This window comes from Acomys russatus, chromosome 1, assembly GCF_903995435.1.
Source record: "Acomys russatus chromosome 1, mAcoRus1.1, whole genome shotgun sequence".
NCBI classification, from domain to species: Eukaryota; Metazoa; Chordata; class Mammalia; order Rodentia; family Muridae; genus Acomys; species Acomys russatus.
In genome coordinates, this window is record NC_067137.1 from 95,783,622 (window position 1) to 95,808,008 (window position 24,387).

General features: G+C 43.0%; 1 protein-coding gene across 4 annotated transcripts in view; it reads left to right on the forward strand.

Annotated features, from left to right (window-relative positions):
• The window catches only part of Ttll5 (tubulin tyrosine ligase like 5), a 249,816-nt gene that overhangs the window by 111,964 nt on the left and 113,465 nt on the right, over positions 1-24,387 (forward strand). For all 4 annotated transcript variants that reach the window (XM_051149557.1, XM_051149550.1, XM_051149542.1 and 1 more), the window contains one exon: positions 5,673-5,857. In XM_051149557.1, coding sequence (XP_051005514.1) covers positions 5,673-5,857 — 185 coding nt within the window. The remainder of the gene's footprint in view (positions 1-5,672; positions 5,858-24,387) is intronic.

Sequence of the window (24,387 nt, forward strand, 5' to 3'; positions counted from 1 at the left end):
TTTTATTTTCTAGGGCATATAGCTAGAGTAGAATGCTAGATCATATGATAAGTCTCATGACTCCCCAATTTGATCAAGCATGTCCTCGCTAACATTTAACGCCTTTTTTATTTTACCCATCATAGAAGGTTTGGATTAGAATCTAATCTATTTATCAATTATATAGAAAGGTTTGATTGGCATTTCCTTACCAGCAAATGATGTGTTGATTTTTGCATGCTTTGTATTTCTTTATAGGGCAAATGTATATTGATTTCTTTGCTAATTTTTAAACTGAGGTATATCATTGAGTTGTGTTCTTTATATATCCTCCATAAAAATTCCTCATCAGTTAATTGCCTTAGAAATAGTTTCCCCCTATCTATTGGTTCTTTTCATTTTCTTCAAGCATAGAAGTTTTAAGTTTCATGAAGTCCAGTTCCCCTATTTTTTCTTTTGTTGCTTTTAATTTTTGTGTCATAGCTGAAAACTTATTATCTAACCCAAATTCATAAAGATTTCCTTATAATTTTTCCTGAGAGTTTCATGTTAATTTCTTATATTTAGGATTTTTGTCCATTTTCAATTACTTATTGTGTGTGAGGTGGTGCAGGTGTTTAAATTCATTCTTCTGCATGTGGATGTTGAGTATTTTCCAGGACCATTTATTTTAAAATGTTATTTCCCCACTGTATTAATTTGCATGCTTGTCAAAATCAATTATCTACAAATATAAAAGATTTCTTTCTAGAGTCTCAGCTCTACTCCTGTTGGTTTTTTAAATCTGTCTTATACATGATTCCATTTTCTTGCTGTAGATTAGAGTAAAAGTCTTTAAATCACCAAAAGTTTTTCTCCCACCTTCATGCTTTCTCAAAATTGTTTAGACTTTTCTGGGTTTCTTGCATTCCCATGAGAACTGTGAGATTCTGCATTAAAAAAAAAAAAAAACAAAAACAGAAAAACAAAACAGGTCCACAGAACATTGATAGATGCTGTCATGAATCATTTTGGGTAGTGTTTAACATTGGTTGAGATTTTAAGTAATTTAATAATGCCCATGTTCAAAATGAGTTATGCCTAAGCCACATTTTATAACTATTCAGGGATGGTGATGCATGCCTTTAATCCCAGCACTCAAGAGGCCGGGACATATGAACCTCTGAGTTCAAGGCTAGCTTAGCCTATACATTAAGTTCGAGGCCAGGCAGGGCTACATAGTAAGTAGCCTTAACTTTAAAAGGGGCTAGAGGTGGGCAGCAAGATGACTGAGAGGGTGAAGGCACTTTAATGGCTGGCAACCTGAGTTCTGTCCCTGGGATTCACCTGAAGGAAAAAAAGAGCCAATTGCAAGTTGTCCTCTGACTTCCACACACTTACTGTGTTGAAGTAAGTATGTACATTTGTGCCTACATACACACTAAATGATAAATAAATGTAAATCTTTAAAAGAGATGATTTCAACAGGATGGTAAATTTGTGTATTGATCATATCTTGAACTATGCACCCAATAAATAGAGAAGTCTATTCTACCCAAGAGCACATTTCTGAACATCAGTGATGTCTGGCAAGGAGAGATGGTTCAGCAGTTAAGAACACCGGCTACTCTTCCAAAGGACCCAGCTTCAAATCTTAGCACTCATGTGGCAGGTCACACCTGTCTTTAATTCCAGTTCCAAGGGATCTGACACACTCACACAGACACACATGGAAGCAGAATGCCAATGTAAATATAATAATAATAATAATAATAATAATAATAATAATAATAATAATAATAATAATTTTAAAAAAGAAAAACCAAAAAATCAGTTATGTCCTATATCATGAGCAAGGAAAAAAACTGTAAGTCTTGGAATCATATAGTGTCATTCTTTGCCCACACTAAAATAAATTAAAAGCCAATAACCAAGGAATATATAATAAACCTCTGTATATTTCAAAGTCAAAAATGGGAAAAGAAATCTTAATGTAAAGAAAATATTCTAGAACTGAATAGTAATGGACAGCTGCATGTCATGCTATTTGAAGCAGGATGAAACAACAATGATGTGCATCTAAGGAGAAAGCCATCATAAAGAGAGATGCAAAACCCACACGGTTCAGAAGTAGAATAGAGGATGCCAAAGCCACCCATGGGCTATCTCTAATAAAGTAGGTAAGCACACGGAGAGACTGATGAAATGAGAGAAGACAGGATTCCATTCCTATATACAAGGAATGGAGGAGCAGACAAAGAAAGATGCATAGATGAGAAAAAAAGTAAGATATTATCAACAATTTTATTCCCCCCAAATTGAGATGGACAAACTTCATTTAAAATGTAGTGTGTAAAATTCACTCAGGATCATGAAAAAAAAATGCAGCGTAGTCCTGTGAGTGTAAGTGTAGTACTTAAAATTCTCCTTTGGAAGGAATCATAAAGCCCACACAGTGTGATTGGTAATCCTAGCACTCTTCCTGGAAGTAGATAATTCAAATATTAAAAATTACTAGAGAATGGAAGAATACTCTTTAACCTGGTTTATGTGACTGGATTTGTCTTGCAAACAAAATAAGTTAATGATAAAACCAAAGAGGAAAATTACCACCTTTGTTTATAAATGCAGCTGCAAAAATTCTAATCAAAATGAAAACCTGCCAAATCTAGGCACATCTGAAGGATAGCGTGTACCATAAGAAAGTCTCTTCACAGAGTGTGGGCGTGGTTTAGCAGTAGAAGACCTGTATCACCCACCACACTGACAGAGTAAAGAAGAAAGACACTTCTGTTATCATTGTAAATTAAAAAAAAAAGTTGATAAACTCCAAACTCATTCATAGTAATTCTCTGACTATTGAAAAGAAATGGCCCCTGTTAACCTGAAAAGAGGTTGCCCCAGACCTGCAAATGTGTTGGTCTAAATGAGGAGATGCTGACCATTTTTTCATTGACTTTATGGTCAAGATGAGGATGCTCACTAATGTAGCTTCTGTTCAGTGTTTTACTGGAAGTGAGAGCCAGCATTAAAAGGTTTAAAAAATAAAACCGAGGCAGCAGCGTTTCGTTGCAGATAGTGTCCTGTCTATCTAGAAAACATAACATGGCCTCCAGGTACATTTTAGAAAAAACTTTGAGCTGTATAGTGTTTAAAACAATTGTTTCAACTGCAAATATATGTAATTAAAAAAAAGAGAACACAAAGTTTGTTGAGTAGTGAAGGTGGAGTTAGGAGAGGGTGGTTAATCTAACCAATATAATGAAAATGTTTGAAAGCCTCATAGAATAAAAAAAGTTTAAATGGTAAATTTTACTACATATATTTTATCAATTGAAACCCACTGAGTCCAGTTTTTGATGTCTATTAAACTCTTGGGAATGTGGACTTCCAGAGAAGTATGGTCAGCCCACCAGAGGCCATTTATACTCCGAAGCTTAAATTCTTTAATAGTCATTAAATACAGCATTTTGAATCTGTTATCATCCATTATACTGTTTTTAGAACGCATTTGGACATTAGCATAAAGTTAAGCTACCCTGGGAAAAGTTTAGAAAGACTTTTTATAAAATGTCAAAAGTCACCAGAGAAAGAGCACATCAGTGGACAAACACACTATATGTGGCATAGGAAGCCTCAGGCCATACTCAATGAAATTGATCTCTGGATTCAAAGGTTTGCTCAAAAACCTCAGCAAGTTTACTGTTTAACTCAATAAGCCTATTCTAAATGATCAGAAAAAGGGGACTGGCCAAGAACCCTGAGAACCTCCTGAGCTCGTTGCTAAGACTTATGTGTGACATTCACAGAGGAGCACAGTAAAAGGCTAAGAAACTAGGTTAAGAAAGTTAACACAAGTTGGAGGCATTGTACATCAGTGGGAAAGTGGTGCTGTGTGGTGAGTGGCTCAGATCCCTGCCTCACCCATACATAAAAATAAATTTCACTTGTGAATGATGACGCCCACACTTGGGTTGTGTAGGCTGCAGTATCATGAGTTCAGGCCAGCCTGGGAAATATAGTAAGATCCTGTTTCAAAAACAAAAACAGTTTTTAAGATGTAGAACTTAATAATAAAAATTTTTTGCAAATTTATTATATGGAGCAGAAGTAAAAACAAAAACACAACTCTAATATCTCAAGAAAAAGACAATAGAAAAATAAGGCTCATCAGGCAAGCAGTTGGCATCCAGCACCATTGTTAATTACATAATTAGCCTCTTAGATAAGGGAATGTTTGACAGTCTCAAATATTAAAGGACATGTGGGTCAGCAGGAATGCATGTGTAGGAGCAGAAAGCATGCCACTCTGATATGTCACTTCAGTTTGAAAATAGATGAACCCTGTGACCCAGCAGTTCCACTCCCAGGCATCAGCACAAGGAAGCCTTGCTGCAGTGTGTGCGTGAGTGCCCACTGTGCTGTTTATAACCACAGTCAGCTCAGAGTAACTGCTGATGGAACAGAAGCATAGCAAGACAGCAAATAAAACACACGAGTTTATCCATACTAACCCAGCGAGGATACCTCTTGGAAGTGCCATGCTCAGTGATAAAAGCTAACACTGGAGAACTACTGTTGTGAGATGCCATTGTTATGTAGCCTGAAAACAAGCAAATTATGTCATATTGTGTACATGTGTACATATATTTACATTGTATATATACAGGAAAACACTAAGTATATGATAAAATGATGTGGTACTGAGGAGGAGAATGAGTGAGAGGGGCATTATGCATGGAGAGGGGCACATTGGTTAATGTATGTCATTGGTGATATAGCTCCTGGGTTTTGTAGAAACTTACAGATGTTCATCATAATGTACTCATAACTTACACATACATTGTAAAAATATATGTATATGCCAGATAACATGGAAAGCCTTTTAAAGGAATGTCACCACATTGCACATACAGAATGCTCATCCTGTGTTAGCATTGCGAAAGGACAGAAGGGGCCTGGGACGTGTGGCTCAGTAGTAGAGCTCAAGACTCCTGACTCAATCCCCACCACAAAGATACATAAGTAGGTACATAGAACAGAAACACATTGTAGTGCTTCTACGTTCATGATTTTAAGAAGTTTTTCAGTAAAATTCTATAATCAAAAGAGAACTTGAACCTTGATTTTACTGTGATCAAGTAGTTGAAAGAAGAAAATGTAAATCTGAGAGAATACCACTTGTAAATACAATATCCCCGCTATTTTTCTAAGTATGCTTGGCTTCTCGTTCATACCTGTTTCCCTTCGGAGCTTTATAAGTATTGTGGGTGCTGTTACCATGGATGCCACAGGCTGACATGCATATTTATGTAATAAAGCCAAAAAAGAATCAGAATCTCAAAGTTTGGGTTCTCTTTTGTTCCTAGTGATGCTGAGGACAGAACCTAGTACCATATGGTTGGTTGCCTTGCTGCTCAGCTGAAGCCTCAGAAAATCTTAACACTGGCTTTCCCCATCTCCCTGTGCTAGAAATCCTCTATAAGCCATCACACAGTAATAAGCACAGGACAATTTGGCTGTAGGAAGAGTTCCTAGGGCATGGCAAGGACGTCCATGGGTTTTGTGACATTTGAAGGTCATCTTTGGCCTTTATGCTGTTAGAGCTCCCTAGGATTCATCAGTGTCTTATCAGCCTGATAATTTGTTTGCCACTGTTGTAATTTTATTTAGGACTTGATTCTTAAATGGGTGAGAACTCTTCTCTTTTTCAGCAGGTTCATGCAATCCACACAAGCATCATTCAGGAATAGCCAAAGCACAAAAAGAGGCTGAAGAAGGTTCATTTAACAGAAGGTACAACCAAAGTCTGGTTACGGCTGAACTCCAACGGCTCGCGGAGAAGCAGGCAGCCAGGCAGTATTCGCCAGCCAGTCACATCAGTCTCCTCACCCAGCAGGTAGGGGCAGGCCAGCTGCCACCCAGCTCTGTGGGCTGCGGAGTGGGCATGCTGGGGCGAGTCGTGCCGTCTTTCCATCACTTGGCTGTTTTTCTGTGTGCTTATTATGGTCTCCAGTGAGTCTTGGTTGCTGTTCATGTATAAAACAACTGTTTTTTCCCTAACTGTAAAGAAAGTAACTCTTACAGGCACTGCCAAAGTTCAGTCTGCTAGTGGCTCTTATGGTATACAGCATTGCATAGGTAACATCTGAAGTTGAACAGAAAATATAATGTGAGGGGTTCAAACACACACACACACACACACACACACACACACACACACACACACACACACACACACACACACGAATAGCCATTTGCAGGCATCACTTAGTGCTTGTGGAAGTGATAGAACAATTGCAATAGTCTATTCTTTTACCATATGAGTCCCAGGGATTAAACTCAAGTCATCAGATTTGGGGAACAAGTACCATCTTGCCAGCTCAGCTTCTTTTACATTAACTTTTTTATTCTTAAATTTTTCCAGTGAATCCTAGTTTTATAGCTCTTTTTATCAGAATATCATAACATTATTTTCATCCTCTGCCCCCTCCCCATTTTCCCATTTAGTTCATGAACTGAGAATGTTTCATGTCTAATGATTACTGACACAGATATGACAGAAACAGACATGAGGGCATTGACTCTAGGATTCATGCATATGTGTGTATGTTGACATTCTGGCTTGGATAGAAAGGTGTCGTGGGACTCTGGAGCTCAGGAACCACACAGCTCTGAGGTGGGACAGTGTCCCGATGGAAGGGTGTCCTGACACACGTGAGCCCAGGAACCGCACAGCTCTGAGAGGAAGCCTCCTCAGCAGAGGTGTTGCAGCTGTGAAGGAGGATGTCCCCGGCTGATCTAGAGTGCTGCTGTGTACCAGCTCCTCTCTGGCTGCTGCTCCTCAGTGTTGCTGCGCCTAGGGGAAGGTATCCCCAGCTGAGCTGAGGAGCTCAGGAGCCTCAGTCCTGCTCTGCTTCTTTGCTTCATTGCTTCTTGGCCTCTTTCAATGAGAGAATCATGGCAGGCAGCAAATCTCATAAAAGATTTATTGGGAGGGTCCAGGGTATAGAGGGATGAATCTAGGGTTGGCTGCCTCTGTTTTCAGGAGAAGGGAGAGGACTTCAGGGAAACTGAGCAGATACAGCCTTTATATAAGATTTCTTGGGGGAGCTTTTCAGGGCAGAGATTTCCAGAGTGAGGATTGGTGAGATTTCAAGTCCTGAGCTTGGGGGCGCTCAAGGATTGGTGGGTTTTCCTATAGTTTTCATGCTTGCAGATTGGTGGCTTTTTTCACACACTAGGTTGCATGCAGGCACACACAGATTTTTCTTACATCGGGCCCATGCGTTAGCAATGGAAGACCTTCAGGGCTAGGAGTGGCATTGACTGAGGTGCCATTGCTGCAGAGCTGCTTGAGGAGATGCTGCTGCAGGCTGAGGCAGAAAAGGAGGTGGCGCCATTTTGACAGCTCCTGCTTGTGGTATGTTATGGCTGCCTCAGGCTGGGTTGGGGATGAAGTGCCACCAATTTGACAGCTCTTGTTCAGGAACTACAGAGGGTTTACAACATTTACAATACAAAGGGAGTCCATGGCACTGAAGGCTCCCTGCAGCTTGAGTTGGTGTGAATAGCCAACAGTGTATAATGTATGATACATGAGACTTTTTTCTTTTGTTTTTTGAGACAGGGTTTCTCTGTGTAGCCTTGGCTGTCCTGGACTCACTTTGTAGACCAGGCTGGCCTCAAACTCAAAGAGAACCACCTGCCTCTGCCTCCCTCAGTGCTGGGGTTACAGGTGTGTAACACAGTACCCGGCTTGGTACATGACACTTTTCTGATCTTTGAGGTCTTTTTGTTCTCCCTTAGTGTAGTCCCCGTGGTATTTAATTGAAAGTAAAAACCTTCCTCAATGCTAAATGGAATCAGAGCTCTCCAAATGAGGTACTGATAAGAACTCCATGGTATTCACTATGTGATAACATTTTTCGGTATTTTTGTTGTGTTAATTTTTAAAATTGATTATAACTCCATAATGATAATTAAATCTAGTATATGGGAATTGAGGTGAAAATTGCTTAGGTACATGTAAAAGTAGACAGCACACCGCTCTCTAGTAGTACCCTAGTTCTCTGTTAAAAAAAACACCACCACCTTAGAGCAAAGCAAGAGAAGCCTGCCGTGGACTGAGGATGACCTCACCCTCATCCAGCATAGTAGGCAGTGAGTATTTTCCAATCCTGAGTAAACTGAAATGAATAGATGAAGAGGCCTAATGTGTAGTGGGAAGCGAAGAAGTGTAAAAAGGTGGTGATAAGACTTGAGAGGGGCTGGAGAGTTAGACATCGGCCCCAGGCTGATGGGGACAGGGATGGCCATAGCAACTGGAGAAGAAAGTTGAAAACGTCAGCTGTCCATGAGAAAAGTAAAGATCATTGGTCTCTAGCTGGCATTGTGGCTTCCAGTTAAGTAAGTATCTAGAAGCATCATGAAGACATCAAATTATTTTCTTTGTGATTACTATAAAAACAGTCAATATTAGTGTTTATGTATTTTCAATTCCTATCATTTGCTATGTTGCAGAGCCCAGAAATTTCTAAGATCCTGGTCCTGTAATATCCAGATTACATACCCTTCCTGGGAAGCCTTCCCTTCTGTCTTTTTCACCTATAACCTCAGTGCCAGTGCTCTATAAGTCCATCAACTCTGCAGCTAGATGTCAGAGTCTCAGCAATAGGGTGATTCTTGGGTGATGCAGTACTTAGGTGCTGTCATGTTCAAAAAGTAAGGTGGAGCACCTAGGAAGACCCAAGGCTGTATCCTCCCACTGACTGCCTATGTGTTCATTTCTCAACCTCTGTGGATATGTTTATTGATGGGAAAAACACAACTGGGCCATAGGATGGGATGTAAAAGCCTCTTTGCAAAGTCTGAATGCCATGCACCTGTGAAACACTGTTACTTCAACCCTTAAGGCTTTAGGAGTAACATTGTTTCTGGTGTGAGGAAAGTGAATTGTTAGATAAATGCATTTTGTTATAGAAAAGCTCAGTTGCATGTTTTTCAGCCATTTACTCTCAGAGGACACAGTTGTTTAATTTGGAATTTGGAATCATCTGGGGTTTTTTTCTGCTTAATAACTAATAATACATTGTAATGACTTTTAATATACACTCTGGCACATTTGTTCTGTAGCTGCTTTTACTTTTCGCTGGTTTAAAAGGAAAGCTGTTTCCAGTTCTTAACTGAGCTGAGTGATAAATGCTTGTGGCTTCCTGGAGGAAAGTGGCCAGGAGCTCCAGGAGTCTATCTCAACTTGTACCTGGGAGCTAACGGTCGCTGTTAGCACAAGCAGCTTTGTGTCCAGAGACCTCCTCAGGTGCCTAGGCTTCCCTGACTTAATACTGCCTTCATCTTCAATTTCTGTTTGTATTTGTGCTTTCTTTTTCTTTTTTTTTTTTTTTTTTCTTCATGTTTTTTTAATTGGCCAGTTTACAAATCCCTCTTCACAAAATTAATTCTGAGCTAGGCGGTGGTGGCACCACATACCTTTAATCCCAGCATTCAGTTGGCAGAGGCAGGTTGGAACTCTGAGTTCAAGGACAGACAAGAGTACATAGAGAAACACACACATACACACACAAAAAGATTAATTCTGGATATATTCATACTACCATATTTTTCCCAGCATATAAGAGATGACTTTTTGGGGCTGGGGAGGTGGCTCAGAGGTTAAGAGCAATGACTGCTCTTCCAAAGGTCCTGAGTTCAATTCCCAGCAACTACATGGTGGCTCACAACCACCTGTAATGTGATCTGATGTTCTCTTCTGGCCTGCAGATATATATGCAGGCAGAGCACTGTATACATAGTAATAAAATTCTTTAAGAAAAAGGGAGAGGGATGACTTTTTAACCCCTGAGAAATCCTTGCCAAAGTCAGGGGTGATCTTATACTCTGGGTGCTTACCTACAGCTTGCTTCATATGTCCAGTGCATATGGGTGGGGGGTGCTGTGGCTGATTCCTCGCTCTGTGCACAGTGTGCAGGGAGTATGAATAGCAGGGAGGAGCAAACTGGACACACCTTCCTGTACCTTGAAGAGGAGAATGTGAGTGTGGATTGGCTCTCCACCGGAATCCACACCGCCCATTCGACTTGGAGGGTGCATCTTCAGACAGAGTATGGAGCGCACCTTAAAGGGGCATCGTAGCCTGGCACTGGCTGCCAGCTGGCTGCTGGCATTTAATAAAGTGCTTGGCTGTCTATGCCCTGTCTGCAAATAGACACATGCCTGAGTCTGCTGCATAGGGTGTGCATTGAAGAAGGGTAGTCTTATATGGCAAGTATATTCCAAATGCTATATTTTAACTGGAAAAGTTGGAGGTTGTCTTATATGCTGGAAAATACATGTTTCTTTTTCTTTTTATTTGTTTGTTTATTTGTTTGCTTGTTTTTGAGACAGAATTTCTCTGTATAAGAAGACCTGGCTGTCCTGGACTCACTTTGTAAACCAGTCTGGCCTCAAATTCACAGAAATCCCCCTGCCTCTGCCTCCTGAGTGTTGGGATTAAAGGCGTATGCCATCATGCCAGGCCCCTTACTATTTATGTATTGTTGTAGAATTAATAATTTTATTGCATTATCATTACTAATTTCTTCTTTGTGCTTTCCTTATCTTCATTTCTTTATTTCTTGAGTTGCATGCCTAATTTCTTTTTATCCATTTTGTATTAAAGGCTATGAATTTTCCTCTGAGCATTGGCTTAGTTATATCCCATAAACACTCTATTATTTAATTGTTTTATGGCCAAGGAGTTAAGAGACATTCCATTGAACACAGAAAGCAGATTTTAAATTATTTGTACCATATTGAAGAGTTGTACAAAATTAAATTTTAGGCATTTTTGAGAGAACATTTTATCTTTATCTATAATTTTGACTACTTATCCTGTTAAAGTAGTCAGTGGCATTTTTTAGAAAACTTTGATTTTTGTCATGCTTATTTATTTAAAACACTTTATCCAAGCCCTTAAGAGCATTCCTGGCTTTGGTGGTAAACCACTGATAATGTGACATCATGCTGACTGAGGAATAACTGAGTCCTGTGAGAGCGACAGCCACCCAAACATGATACTAATAACCATGCGCACCAGACTGTTTCCTTGGGGCATACCGTAACTGCCGAAAGGGTACCTCTGCTTGTCAGTGAGAGCAGAAACAGCCCAAAGCAGCCTTCTTGGAAGTACTCATTTTCAACTGCATTGTAAAAAGGGCACAGTCAGCTTCTAGGAGCCCTGGTCTGCATGTCTGGGGCAACAGATTGGGTGGTGTATTGGACTTAGGGCGTCCGCCCTGGGCACTTGGACTGAAGCTGGAGGGATAGCCCAGCCCCTTAGGAGGCTGCAGAGGGCCTGGTTGCTCTGGTGGGTGACTGGAAACCCTCAGACACAGGTGCTTGAGCTTCTTCCCTCTGTTTCCAAGTGAAAATTCTAAGGAATGGTAGACTTGACAGAAGTGATTCTTAACCTCACAATTGCGTAAAAAGCTTTGAGGAACTTAGGATTTTTATTAGGGCCTGCATTTTTAAGGAATTTATATAGCTAAAAGCAGAAGCAATTTCTCTGAATCCCCTTTTGATCATTTTTGCAATGATGCTGCCTCATTTACATTCTAGAACACATAAGAATAGCAACCATTTTCCACCTAAGCAGTGGCCTGTGTGCCGTATATGTGCATTCACAGTAAGAGAGGTGTACAGTACATTCTAATGTACACCTTAGAAAACAAGCAGGTCGGATTAGACCTTTCCCTTGGCATGCAAGAGGCTGGCCACCATCTGGGATGATGTGTGTGCTCCTGAAAGCTGTGCTAGGGAACATCTGCACCTGAAAGCTGCAGGAGGAGGCGTCCCGGGTGCTGGCGTAGGGTTTCAGCTTAGGTGTGAGATCTCACTAGCTCTCACTAGCTCTGCCTCAGGGCCGTTTTTGGTTCTTGCTGTTAGTGCACAGTGTGTGAAGGAGCCCAGCCTGCGGTGAGGAGTGGGAGGCAGGGCATTAGAGGAGCGCTGGCCCTCTCCGGCCAGCAAGTTTGAGATTTCAGGACCTAGCTATCATTAGGAGCAGCTCCAGTTCTCCCAGCCTGGGAATTTAATCAAAAGGATACCAGCAGACCACCCAGGCAGGGCCCCACCACGAACCCGTGTGCTGTGTCAGTCTGCTCCCTAGCCAGCCGTGCAGCAACGTGGCCAGGCCTCCTGAAATGTGCTGACAGGCACAGAAGAGGGAGGAGACGCTCTGTGCTCTTGAGATTTTTCATTTTGATGGGGAGCGGAACAGAAAACCTTTCGGTTTCTTTCAGTTCATTGCTCTTTTCTCTGAGACGCTCCAGCCTAACCCTGCAGACAGATGTCTCAGAGGTATAGAATATTGGCTTCGCGGCAGTTAGGCCTTCACTCCTCCTCTGTGTACAGAGGAATTCTTTACCATCCCTTCTGTTTCAGTAGCTGCTAGAAAGGTCCACAGTGGACCTTGACTCAATTTCAGAAGTTGCCGTTGGAGAGTGACACTGGGAGTCAGCGCTAACTGCTTGACTAGGGTGCTGACGTCCTCCCTACACATTACGGGACTTGGCTCCAGAAGCTTCCTTTTCACTTCTGAGCTCATCTGAACATATGGACTGCTGTGCTTAGGCTCTGGTCTTGTGACTGTTCACTGTTTCCTTTGACTCTGTAGTCTGTTGGTAGAAAATGGACTTTCATACCATATATGTTCCCTGATCCTGTTTCTAGAAAGACAACAAGGTAGACAAGAAAAACATTAGTTCTAAAGTCAGTAGAACTAGGAATTTACTTGCCCTGTCTGGCCTTGATTACCTCATCTTTAAAAAAAAGAAGAAAAAATAAAAATAAATAAAAAAGAGGGGCCAGAGGTAGAAGTTAAGTCACCATCGCTTGCTGTAGATACCATGCACTACATTCTGACCCTAGAGGCCCTAGAGGACCTGTGCTGTGTCTGACCTGAAAGCCTCTCTCTGAGGACTAGCTTTCATGTACCAGAAGGCACCATGCAAACTGCCAAAGGAGGAAAGTGGCCAACAGTCCTGCCCACCTAGGGTGCCTGTGAACTACAATAACTACCAGCATGGCACAATAATTTTAAGGGTTCGGCAGTGGCATGCATACTTTGGCAGTAGCCAACAGCTCTCTAATTGGACTTACGACCTACTTTACAAGAGGGAAATGATGCTTGGAACAGGAAGTGTAGCCCCCTATAGGGCTAGTGAAGACATGGATCTCAGAGGAGAGGCTGTAACTGCCATTTTCCTAAACCAGCATGATCCCTCGCTCCATTCTAAATATTTGTCCTCAGTCCCACAGATAAGCATGGTTCTCACTGCTCATCAAGGAAGCTTCTCTGCAGCAGGCAAAGGGCATTACAGACACCACAGCCCAACCTAATGCAGAGCTGTGGAGCCCAGTCCCCGCTGCTGCATCTACACCACTCCTCCTGCTCCTGAGGCTCAGGGATCATCGTGGAAGTGGGGGAAAAACCCAGACTGTAAGAGCCAGAGAAACAGGGAGTTTGTTGTTTTGTTTTGTCACGTGGAAGTATCATAAGCTACACCCATGAAGTCTTCCATTATGGCTTCCTAAATGTGAGCTGAACAAGGGCGACACCAGTAGACGTGCTGAGGTGGGAGGGGGAAAGCTCATGTGTCCTCAGCCCTACGCAAAGAACTACAGATGACCAAGATACTGCAGTAGTTCTGAGTGAAGACTGTGAGGTGGCCAAGGGCTCTGTCCCCTTCCTGTTGTTGCTGTCGTCCTGGGAACCTTTGCTTAGGGGTATCAGTCCCCCTACACACAGGATCGTTGGTACCTCTGTGGATTCTCCCCAGTACATGCATCTTAACGATGACCCTCTGTGCTGAGGGTGAGGTCCAGATAGCCAACTGCCTCCTGGACATTTCCCCTTAGCTATCTTGCCAGATACTTGAACATGTCTCCAAGGCACGCAGACAGACTCCTCCATGCAGCGTATATGAAAACTGTTAGGTCTTCCTGTCATCTCTGCGTTTGTGGCATTGACACCCCAGAAACCTAAGCGTGGAAGCCTGGCTTCTCAGCACCTCCATCTCCTTTCCCTCTGCACCAAGTCTTCTTCATTCTGACTGCAGTGTCTCTGCTCCATATCTTGTCAATTTAACTTACATCAACGGTTCTACAGAAGGCCTTCATTTATCTCTCAAACGGACAGCCACAGGAACCTCTTAAACAACCTCCTGGCAGTGCCCTCCAGCCTATCCTCATCTTTAAAGACCCCTTGTTATGTTAAATCACATGTCTGATCCTAGTATTCTCTGCTCAGAAACCCAAAGTAGTGATGCTTCCCATGGCCTTGTTGAGAGTCTGGCTCCAGCAGACATGTATACAGGAGTCTGCGTTGCTCAGCTAGGATTTCTGCTACTCTGTGCCTTAGTTTACACCATATTCTTGGGAGAAATGATTCCTAGTCACCAGGTATGGTCTGTACATACATCTATCGAGGGGCTGCATAGACGGCACTTAACTCATTCATTGTAATCTGATTCCCTCTTCCATATTTTGTACTGTTTCCTTTAATGGATGCTAATCTTCTTAAGTTTTGGTGTCCCATGATGCCTCAGGCCTGACTCAGGCATTGTACCATTGTACAACTGGCCCTCTGTATCAGTTTGTTCTCTGGGGTCAGTATAATAAATTCCGAAAAGCCAGCATCTGTTCTGAACATGTACAGACCTTTTCCCATGATCATTCTTCCCTAGACAATGAAGGATAACAAGGTTTTCTGTGGCCTTTGCTCATATCAGTAATCTACCTGTAGGTGTTTCTGTGAGAGGATATACAGGAGCTATAGTCAAATATAATTATATTTTATATAAGAAACTTGATCATTTATGGATTTTTATATCTTCAAGAGGCCGTACAATCCATACTTTAAGGAGACTGAGGGACAACTATATTCAGTAAATGTGCTTACTCTATTATGTTGTTGTTGTTATTCTTGTTGTTGTTGCTGTTGTTGTTATTATTACTGTTACACAGTGCTGTAGATTGAATGTAGGGTCTTGTGAATGCTAGTCAAGAACTCCACTGCTGATCCACATCCCCAGTCCTTAAATGTTCTCATTCACTGCACTGTGAGGTTTTTAAAGATTAGACCATACACAGTTTTCAAACCCACCCCCACCCCAGTATTCTCTAAAGTATGTATCCTGGACATAGTTTCTGATAAATAAAAGAAGAGCACCTGCCACCGCCGCCAGAGTCTGTCTATTGTGTCCCTGCCTTCAGCCCTTCTCTAGCCACTCTTTAAAGCAGGTGGATGATAGTCATTTTGCATCTCTTGCCTGTTTGACTGTAAACCACATAATGGCAGTTCTTTCTAACCCATTACTTAGTGCAGGACTGTGTACTTTCTAGATACCATTGCTTGCTAAAGGGAAAAGAATTTCTCTTCTTTGCGTTACTGTTTTTTGTGTTGTCTTTTAACACTAACACTATTGTTCTTCCATTCTTTTTCATTGATGCTAGCACACCTGCCCTGCACACCAAAGCAGCCGACATTAATCCCATTCCTACTTGGTTCTAGGCAGTATGTTAACAATAGTTTGTGTGTATTATCTCTTCCATTCTAGGAGTGAGGAAAGTGCTTTTTCCTTTTTCCTTTCTTTTTTTTCTTTTTTCTTTTTTCTTTTTTTTTTTAAACTCATGAAGATGAAGAAATGGGAGCTAGTAGGACAAGTAATTCTGTTAAGGTCACACACTGGAAAGTCACTTTTCCAGGACTCAAACTCTCTATGACTGTTTTTTATCTTAGTGGTCTCTGCCCCTTTTTTTAGTCAGAACGTAGTCGGTTTTTCCTCAGACTCAGATAACTGAGCGTCGCATCAGCCTGCTGTGCCACAGCTACAGAACTGTCAGTACTCCTCTGAGCCTGCAGAGACACCAGAAACGAACACCTCTGCTGCTATGATTACAAGCACTCCCCTTCCTGGTGCAGGGTTTGAAGCATACACTCGGTCAAGGTGATTGGCTACTTATTGAATTAGGCCCTTATCAGGTTATTTTGTGAGATGATCAGTGCTTCCCTTTTAGTGGAGGAAGAGAGAGAATCCAGCCTTGGTAACCCCTTGCCAATGTGTGCACATGGCTAGCACTGGTCCCCACCAGCTCACAAAAACAGAATACATACATTGGAAACGTTACAAAGAGATTTGTCCGTTTTCTCAGGTTGGCTTCCTGAGAGGTCTTAATCCGGAACTCTTACTATTGTTTGGCACTACGCGTTTATAAGGGTGTTATGTAGCTGATGAAGTTCTAGAGAGGGAAGCGGCTGCCAGGAACCTTCAGCACTAACAGAATTCCTTGCTCTTCCCAGCCCCTTTTAGACTATGATTAACACTGCAGCCCTTATCTCCTGGTGATTGGAATATAAACTTGCAGTTCATTTTATCAGCATCCAAGAATTAAAAAAGGAATTTAAACTTCCTTACAACATGTGTTTATTGCTTATGGTAGCTAGTGGTTTAACAAATACTCACGAAGTGCCTTTGGAGGAATGTTCAGAGAGTAACTACTTAAGGATGACTCTTGGACTGAAGGACATCCTTGAAAAATATGTTCTGTGCTCTTCTCCACCGTAAGCAGCTACCTCTCTGTGTCCTCCTCCTGGAGCTAGTCTGGAGCAGGTGTGATATGTCCTATTCAAGGGTCGCCTTTTATTCTAGGGACACACAATGCACCACATTGCCCTACTCTAGATCACGCAGACCTCCTCAGCTGGGAGAGGCACATTTCCATAGCAGGGAGCTGACCCTCTCCTGCTCTGATGCGGCTGTGTCTGCACACAGCAGGGGGTGTCATTCTCCCGTGGCGCTGGTGTATGCTTCTGATGGCAGCACGAATGCAGCGCTAGACAAACTCATGTTCCTTTCAGTCCACGTGATCTCTTTGAGAATCAAATGAAACACAGAAACCTGTATTCAGTTCCAAAGTGTTCACAGATATCCCATACTGGTTCCCTCTTGGTGTTTATGGACACAGGGTCTCCAAGTTTAGAGCTCTTGAATGCTTTGAGGAAGTATGTCACAGTCATTACCTCATTGCTGCATACACGCATGAAGAGTTAGTTCAGTAGGACTGGACTCTGCATTAAACTGTCATCTCCAAAGAAGCAGGATTACTTTCACCAGCCTTCCTCCATGTCAAAATAATGGCAAGCCCAGGCAAAGTAGGTACCTGGTAAGTGTAAACTAATGAGAAGTCGTTTTGTACAACATCCCTCTTCATCTTTTTCTTTTTCTTTTTTTTTTTTTTTTTTTTTGGTTTTTCGAGACAGGGTTTCTCTGTGTAGCCTTGGCCATCCTGGACTCACTTTGTAGACCAGGCTGGCCTCGAACTCACAGTGATCCGCCTGCCTCTGCCTCCCGAGGGCTGGGATTAAAGGCGTGCGCCACCACCACCCAGCCCCTCTTCATCTGATTAGACAAGAAATCTAAGGCTTTGAGGGGCATGCTATGGTAAGATTGACTGGTGATAGGAATGCCACACCTGAGTGTTGTGCTGCCGTTACTCATGAGTCAAGCTGCCTCTAATGAAATGTTTGTTGTTGAATTTCCATCTCCATCTCGATAAGTCCTAAGATACATGAAGTTTGCAAACAGCCTTGTAGACCCGAGGTTAGTTACCAAGAATCGTGAATGCTTTGCTGGCCCTTTGCAGTCTCATTTGCCCAAGAAGGCGGGCAGTATAGTCATTATGCAGAGAGCGAACAGAAATCTGTCTGTCAAAGCTATTATTTCACCCATCTGAGAACTTTGCCTGAGGCTTCTGCACCAGGCAGACATCATCTCTAAAATTCTGTAAGGCACCATCCAGAGCAACACTTAACTCTCCCTCTAATCACCTGCTCATTCTGTTTCTCTTGGTTCTGAAGCAATCGCTCCTCTTTGTGGTCTAGGCAGAAAGAGGTAATATGGAGCCTCTAATTTCCTTGCTAGCCTTCTAGTGACATTTGCTACTCTACTCCTTACTGGTGAAACTGGCTGCTGACCGGCGTGGGGGGTGAGGGTGGGAACAGAGACACAGACGGAGAGACCCCGGGACTTTGCTGGATGTCTTTGGTTGAAGCTCACTTCATTTATTATCCAGATGACCTTCTGTATCTGAAGGCTCCATGGCTCTGCATTCAATTAGCCACAGACTTAAAATGTTTATGAAGTGTCTGTGCTGAGTATGTACAGACAGTGTTTCATTGTCACTGTTTCCTAGACAATAAGGTAGCAGCCATTTATACTTCATGTGTGTGATTCTGTAGAAGGATATAGGAGGATGTGTACAAGCTGTGTCAGATAGTACACTTATGTGAGGAGGAGAGAGGAGGAGGAGGAGAACGGTGCCGAGGAGAGAGGAGGAGGATGGTGCCGAGGAGAGAGGAGGAGGACGGTGCCAAGGAGAGAGGAGGAGGAGGACGGTGCCGAGGAGAGAGGAGGAGGAGGAGGATGGTGCCGAGGAGAGAGGAGGAGGACGGTGCCAAGGAGGAGGAGGAGGAGGACTCATCTGGTCTGTCAGTCCTCTCTGACCCCAGCCCTACACGGCTTTTTGTAAGGGACTTGGACGTGCTCCAGCTTCAGTATCTAGGGGCTGTGGAACCCATCCTCCCCAGTTACCAAGAGAAGGTGAGTGCTCCAGGCATGTAATGGAGGGTAAAATGTAGTCCTTGTCCTTAAGTGGCTTGTAATTTCTGAGGTAAAGCAGGAAAATAAATTTGCACTTAATAACATAAGTGTGGCATGAGGCTTCTCGAGCCTTACACTGAGCTCCTGAAGCAGAGTGATGGCAGTGATCTTCTATAGCTGAGGGAGGGCCTTTGGGAGAAATAAATTTACCTTCGAATATTAAGTGTAGTAGGGTAAAGATAAAGCATGCAGGATTTCTGATTCTCTCTTGGCAGGTTGGGTCTAGTCACAACTTCTCTCATTATAAGTATGTCTATTTACTGGTTATGTTTTTCCCCAAGCAGCAAGATAAACCATGCTCTTGTGCTCACGAAGATTAGACTTGAGACTGCGGTAGGACTCAGCTATCACAGTGTAGGCAAACCATTCATGATAGAAATGCCTACTGTAAGTGGACAGTGCTCTGTCTTCAGGGCTTCACAGCTTGTTTGTAGAACCTGGATGCATAAAAGCAGATGCTCCTCTGTGGTGTGTCTGAAGAGGACTTGAGAAGTCACATTAAACACTGTTTATCTGTTCACTTGTCCTGTCTTCTCGAATGTTTACCAAGACCCTTACTGTTTCTATGTGTCAGTGTTTGGGCTTGGCTTTCCACGATAAAGGTGTTAGTCTTGTGGGTCCTATGGACTGATCCATAGTCAGTGACGTTTGGAATGCAGCCTTCCCACCTTGAGGTTCAGGAGATGTCCAGAGAGGGCATTTCAGGAAAATCTTTCTGTTAGTTACTGTAAGACTCCAGTGACTCACTAGCTATGGGGACTAGAGCAAAGCAATATATCAGCCAGCATCTTTGCCTACAAGGCTAAAGCCCAAGAGGACATCCTCTAGCTCCTCTCCTGTGTACCTTCCCCACCTGCTCTACAGGCGTACATGCACTTTTGAAAACTTTCATCTTCAAATTACAGACCCAGTTCCAAGGCCTGCCTTGGTGCAAAGGACAAAGGACTTATCAATAGACCATCTTTACAGGCAATCTTTTTTGTTTTTTGTTATTTTGAGACAGGATTTCTCAGGGTAATACCCCTGGCTGTCCTGGAACTCTCTTTATATACTAGGCTGGCCTTGAACTCACAGAGATCCACCTGCCTCTGCCTCCTGAGTGCTGGGATTAAAGGAGTGCACCACCATACCTGACAGGCTATAGGCTATAATCCCTCTTATTTAACTACTGTAACTGTCCACTAACCATTAATCCTTTTCAACTCATCCCAGAAAACAGTTCTTGGTTTGCCTGCCCTCACCACAGTCCTCATACAGCATGGCTTGGGCAGGGCCCCCAGAAGTTTCCTTTTGTCTCTAGAGCAAGGGTAGATCCTTCCCAAGTTATTGTCCATCTCTGCCTGTCTTCCATCACCCTGCCCTTCACCAAGTCAAGTGTCTGTATCTCAGACATTTCTTCCTACTTGCCCTTTGGTCTCTGTATTTTTTCCTCTTTTGGGGCATTTGTTTTATTTGGGTTTTGGAGTTCTCAAATACTCTTTGTCCTGTGTGGCTTGAGGGCGAAGCAGAGAGCAGGATTCTCGTTGTACCTCCCACTCTCCCAATGGCCTTGCATCTGGTGGATGATACAGTGATTCTTTGTTGAATTTCATTCGAGGTGTAAAGTTCTTTTGAGCATGTAGGATGACGAGTATCTTCAGCCAGGGAGATGTAGTTAGGTCTGTCCCCAGGCAGCCCCTTTGCAGGTCATAAGGGTATGCTCTGAGTGGTTGGGGTGATTTTCTGGGAATCCATCAGGGCACTTCCACGGTATTTTAATTACAGTCCTGGCATCAGCACTACCTTTAGCAAACAGCAGTAACAAGCAGTAACACTTGTGCAGGCCAGGCACCGGAAATTGGCCGCCTCCTCTGTTTCTCTTGCCCCCTTTCCAATCCATCACCTGTATTTATTCCTGCTATAATTTAAACACCTGTCTAGATGGAATGCATGCAATGTGCCCTTACCCCACACATTCAGATATTTGCTCACCTGCCTTATTCGGAAGGCTGCCTCCAAAATAAATAATGTTTGGGTACTAAAAGGAAAAATGCTCTGAGGTCACCATGGTAGTGGACATGAGGCAGGGAATGGGAGCAGACCGTCTGGATTAGCTGTTTCAAGAGTGGGAGCTGAGGAGGAGGGAGGGAGCAAAGGAGAAACATCTGCCAAGCAGGCCCCAAGGCTTAGACGGAGGTAAGATCTGGTGGCCAGATTTCCCATAGGCAATTACTCACTTAGCTAACCAGCCAGAGGAAGACAGGGATGGAGGCATAGGTAATGAGCTGATGGTTTTTTGGTTTAAATACTTTTTTAAAATAATGGCAGCATGACAAATAGTCTTGGACTTTTCTGAAGTTTGTTCTCGAATGTTTTGTATGAGTTTGAATAGTCAACATACTTCCAAAGTTGAGCATCTAAACACCACCAAGAAATAGTGAAACCTGAATATTCCTCCTGGAATCATTTTTTCTTCCTTCTTGTCCCCCTTGTTTTATGTCTCGCTCCATCCAAGGCACTTCTACTGTCCACACCCAAGTCCGCTTAGCTTTTGGGGGGAGAGGAAGCAGTATGTGTTCCCCCTTCCTGTTCACGCCTTTTGTTTTTTACCATCTCTGAAGAGTCATTTTTCAGACTTAGAGGGCAAGTCCTGTGGATCCTGTTAAATGCAGGCTTGGTTTGCTGGAGCCATGCTGGGTTCTCCATTGGAACAGGCGCCCAGAAATGCAGATGTTGCTGGTCTACAGACTAAAACTGTGAGAAGTGAGGCCCAGAGGTACAAATGCTGACACATGGTTCAAGTCACAATATTGAGAGATTTTGCCTCAGAAGTCTAGAAATGGAATTTAAGGAGCACACTTAGCAATTATTTTACCTCTCAACCTCAGTTTCTCCATCTGTCTTTAAGAATAAATTAGTATAGCGGGGCGTGGTAGCACATGCCTATAATTCCAGCACTCAGGGAGGCAGAGCCAGGTGGCTCTCAGTGAGTTCAAAGCCAGCCTGGTTTCCTAAGCGAGTCTAGGACAGCCAGGGCTACACAGAGAAACCCTGTCTTAAAACAAAACAAAACAAAACAAAAGAATAAAGTAGTTCACACGTAGTGTGCTGAACACAATGCCTACGAGGAGCTGTTGATTAAATTCAGCCATTGCTAGGTTTCTATGAGTCCATCGTGATTGTTGATACTTAGTGGGAGCTGAACAATGATAAAAGGGTATCTATGGTAGGCCGTCCCAAACATGCGAATGCAGACGCACAAGGCTCTTCTTAGACCACTGGGCTAACTTTGTACAGAAAGGTGTGAATATCTGGACTGGAGAAATGGCTCAGTGATTAAGAGCACTGGTTGCTGGTGCAGAAGGCCTGCGTTCAATTCCCAACATCCAAACAGTGGTCCATAACCATCTGTAACTCCAGTTCCAGCTGAGCCAATACCTTCTTCTGACTTCCATGGACATGTGGTTCACATACATACACACAAGCAAAATGTTCAAGCACATAAAAAAAATCATTTTAAAAAGATGTATTCATCATCAATTGGGCATGTTCTGTTTTTATAATTTATTTTTCATTTTTTAAATAGGTATGGGTGTTTTGCCTTTCTATATGTCTGTGAGCCTTGTGTGCAGTGCTCACAGAATCCAGAAGAGGGCCTTGGGTCCCCTTGGATTGGACTTGTTGTGAGACACCGTATAGGTGCTGGGAATCCAATCCCGGGTGACTGGAAGAACAGCCAGTGCTCTTAATTGCTGGGCCATCCTCTCTCTAACATGAGCATGTTCTTTGACTCACAGTTTCTATCATTAAAAGTGACTTTTAAATTGTCCTATCTCTCTTCTACACCCGTTTGTGGCCAATGCCATGAACCTAAGCATCAATGAGTCCAGGATTAGTAGCATGCATTAGTCCAGGGAAGCCAACTGGTCCAATGACTATGACCTCTGCTTTAACAAAAAGGACAGGCCGGGCGGTAGTGGTGCACACCTTTAATCCCAGCACTCGGGAGGCAGAGACAGGCGGATCCTTGTGAGTTTGAGGTCAGCCTGGTCTACAATACGAGTCCAGGACAGCCAAGGCTACATAGAGAAACCCTGTCGCGAAAAAAAAACAAAACAAAATGGACAAGTATTGCTATATTTTTGTGCACCTTAGCTAGGGTCGACCTTTGAAAAAATTCCTTGGCAACAGGATGTTTATTATGGCTACATATCCCCTTTACACAGTGCTACTTCTCCCTTTCTCATCTAGTTGGAGCTAGGGAAATGTAGGTGGACAGAGAAGCACAGGCAATGTACCGACACCCATAGTTGTCAACCCAGTGTCTGGGACCTCACTGGCCTGTGGACTCGCCCAGGGCCAGGAGATTTACCGTTTTTAGCAAAACCAAGGTAGTACTAGGGCCAAAAATGAATGCTTGGGTCCATAGTAGTTCAAGGACTTCTTCTTCCCATTATGGAAAAGACTAAGAGGCTAGAAAAGGATAGTTTGTGTGTAGTAATTTATTGTTATAGATATATTTTTAATCTAGAGATGGTCAAGACAAAAGAGAAGTGCTGGCCAGTAATTAGCCACTAGCTAGTTTCATTTTAAAATTCAAGTTTTGAATCTAGGGTCTCAGCCACACCAGCAACATTTCAGGTACACAATAGCCACATATATTAGTGGCTGCTCCACTGGACAGTACAGATTATCAGTTCATCAGCAGGAAGCATTCTGGTAGATACTGTTCTTTAGAGCAGAGCTAGAAAATAAGAATGACCTGCAAATTGTGTCCCCCCCCCTTTTTAAGCTGTATCAAATCATTCCATTATAGTGTGATTAAGATGCAAATTATTTGTCTATTCATAAAGAATGAATCTTTTAGAAAAGGAAGATCAGTTCATTGATTGACAATGTAAGTTCTTGAAAGAGGCAAGGGGTGAGAGCCGGAGCTGTGGTGCACAGGTTAAGTGACTTGTAGGCAAAACAAGGGTGAGAATATAGTGAACGTGAGGGCCAGGTTGTTACCATTTCGTAGGGATGGGCTTGTAAGAAACAGCTGTGAGGTTGTCTGTCCTTGTGCTCTCATCTAAGCACTAGTCACTTGCCGACTCTCTAAACATATCAACAGCGCTCTCTTCTTATGTATAAAGAAACCACGGTGGCTGCCAGTTCCGGTTCATACACAAAATAAAGCCTGGCTATTGAGGGAGCCAACAACCCACCAGCTGCTTGCGCCACCTTTTACTCTACTTGGGACAAATAAAACTAACTGAGCTTGCTTTATTCTGTCTTACTTCTTAAAAGTCTCTGAGGACGAGTAAGGGTGGGAAATGAGGCTTAAAGCAAAGCCGGAAGAGCTGTTGTTGCTTTCTTGATGTCAGCGCTTGAGGTCTGATGGCGTTAAGTGGTTTCCAATGGCTAAGAGTAAGTAGGGTTGTTTTCCTACATCCAGGTTAGAACTTGAGTTTGGAAACTAGAGCCCAAGGTCTGTGGCTGTTGCCTGGCTTTGGGTAAAGCGCTGCAGTAGGCTTTCAGAGCCTGAGCTTTCTTCATCTGGGCGATAGTGTCTTCCCCAGTGAGTAACGAGTAACTAGCGAGAGCGAACTGTAACCCCCTGGCCCCACCCAGATGTTACGCTGTGCCGCCTGGGAGAGCACGCTGCGTGCACTTGGAGTCCCGCACTCTTGCTGTTGAGCTCCTGTAGGCCTTTGTCTCCTCTTTGTTAAAATAGGAGCATTTCCAAGGG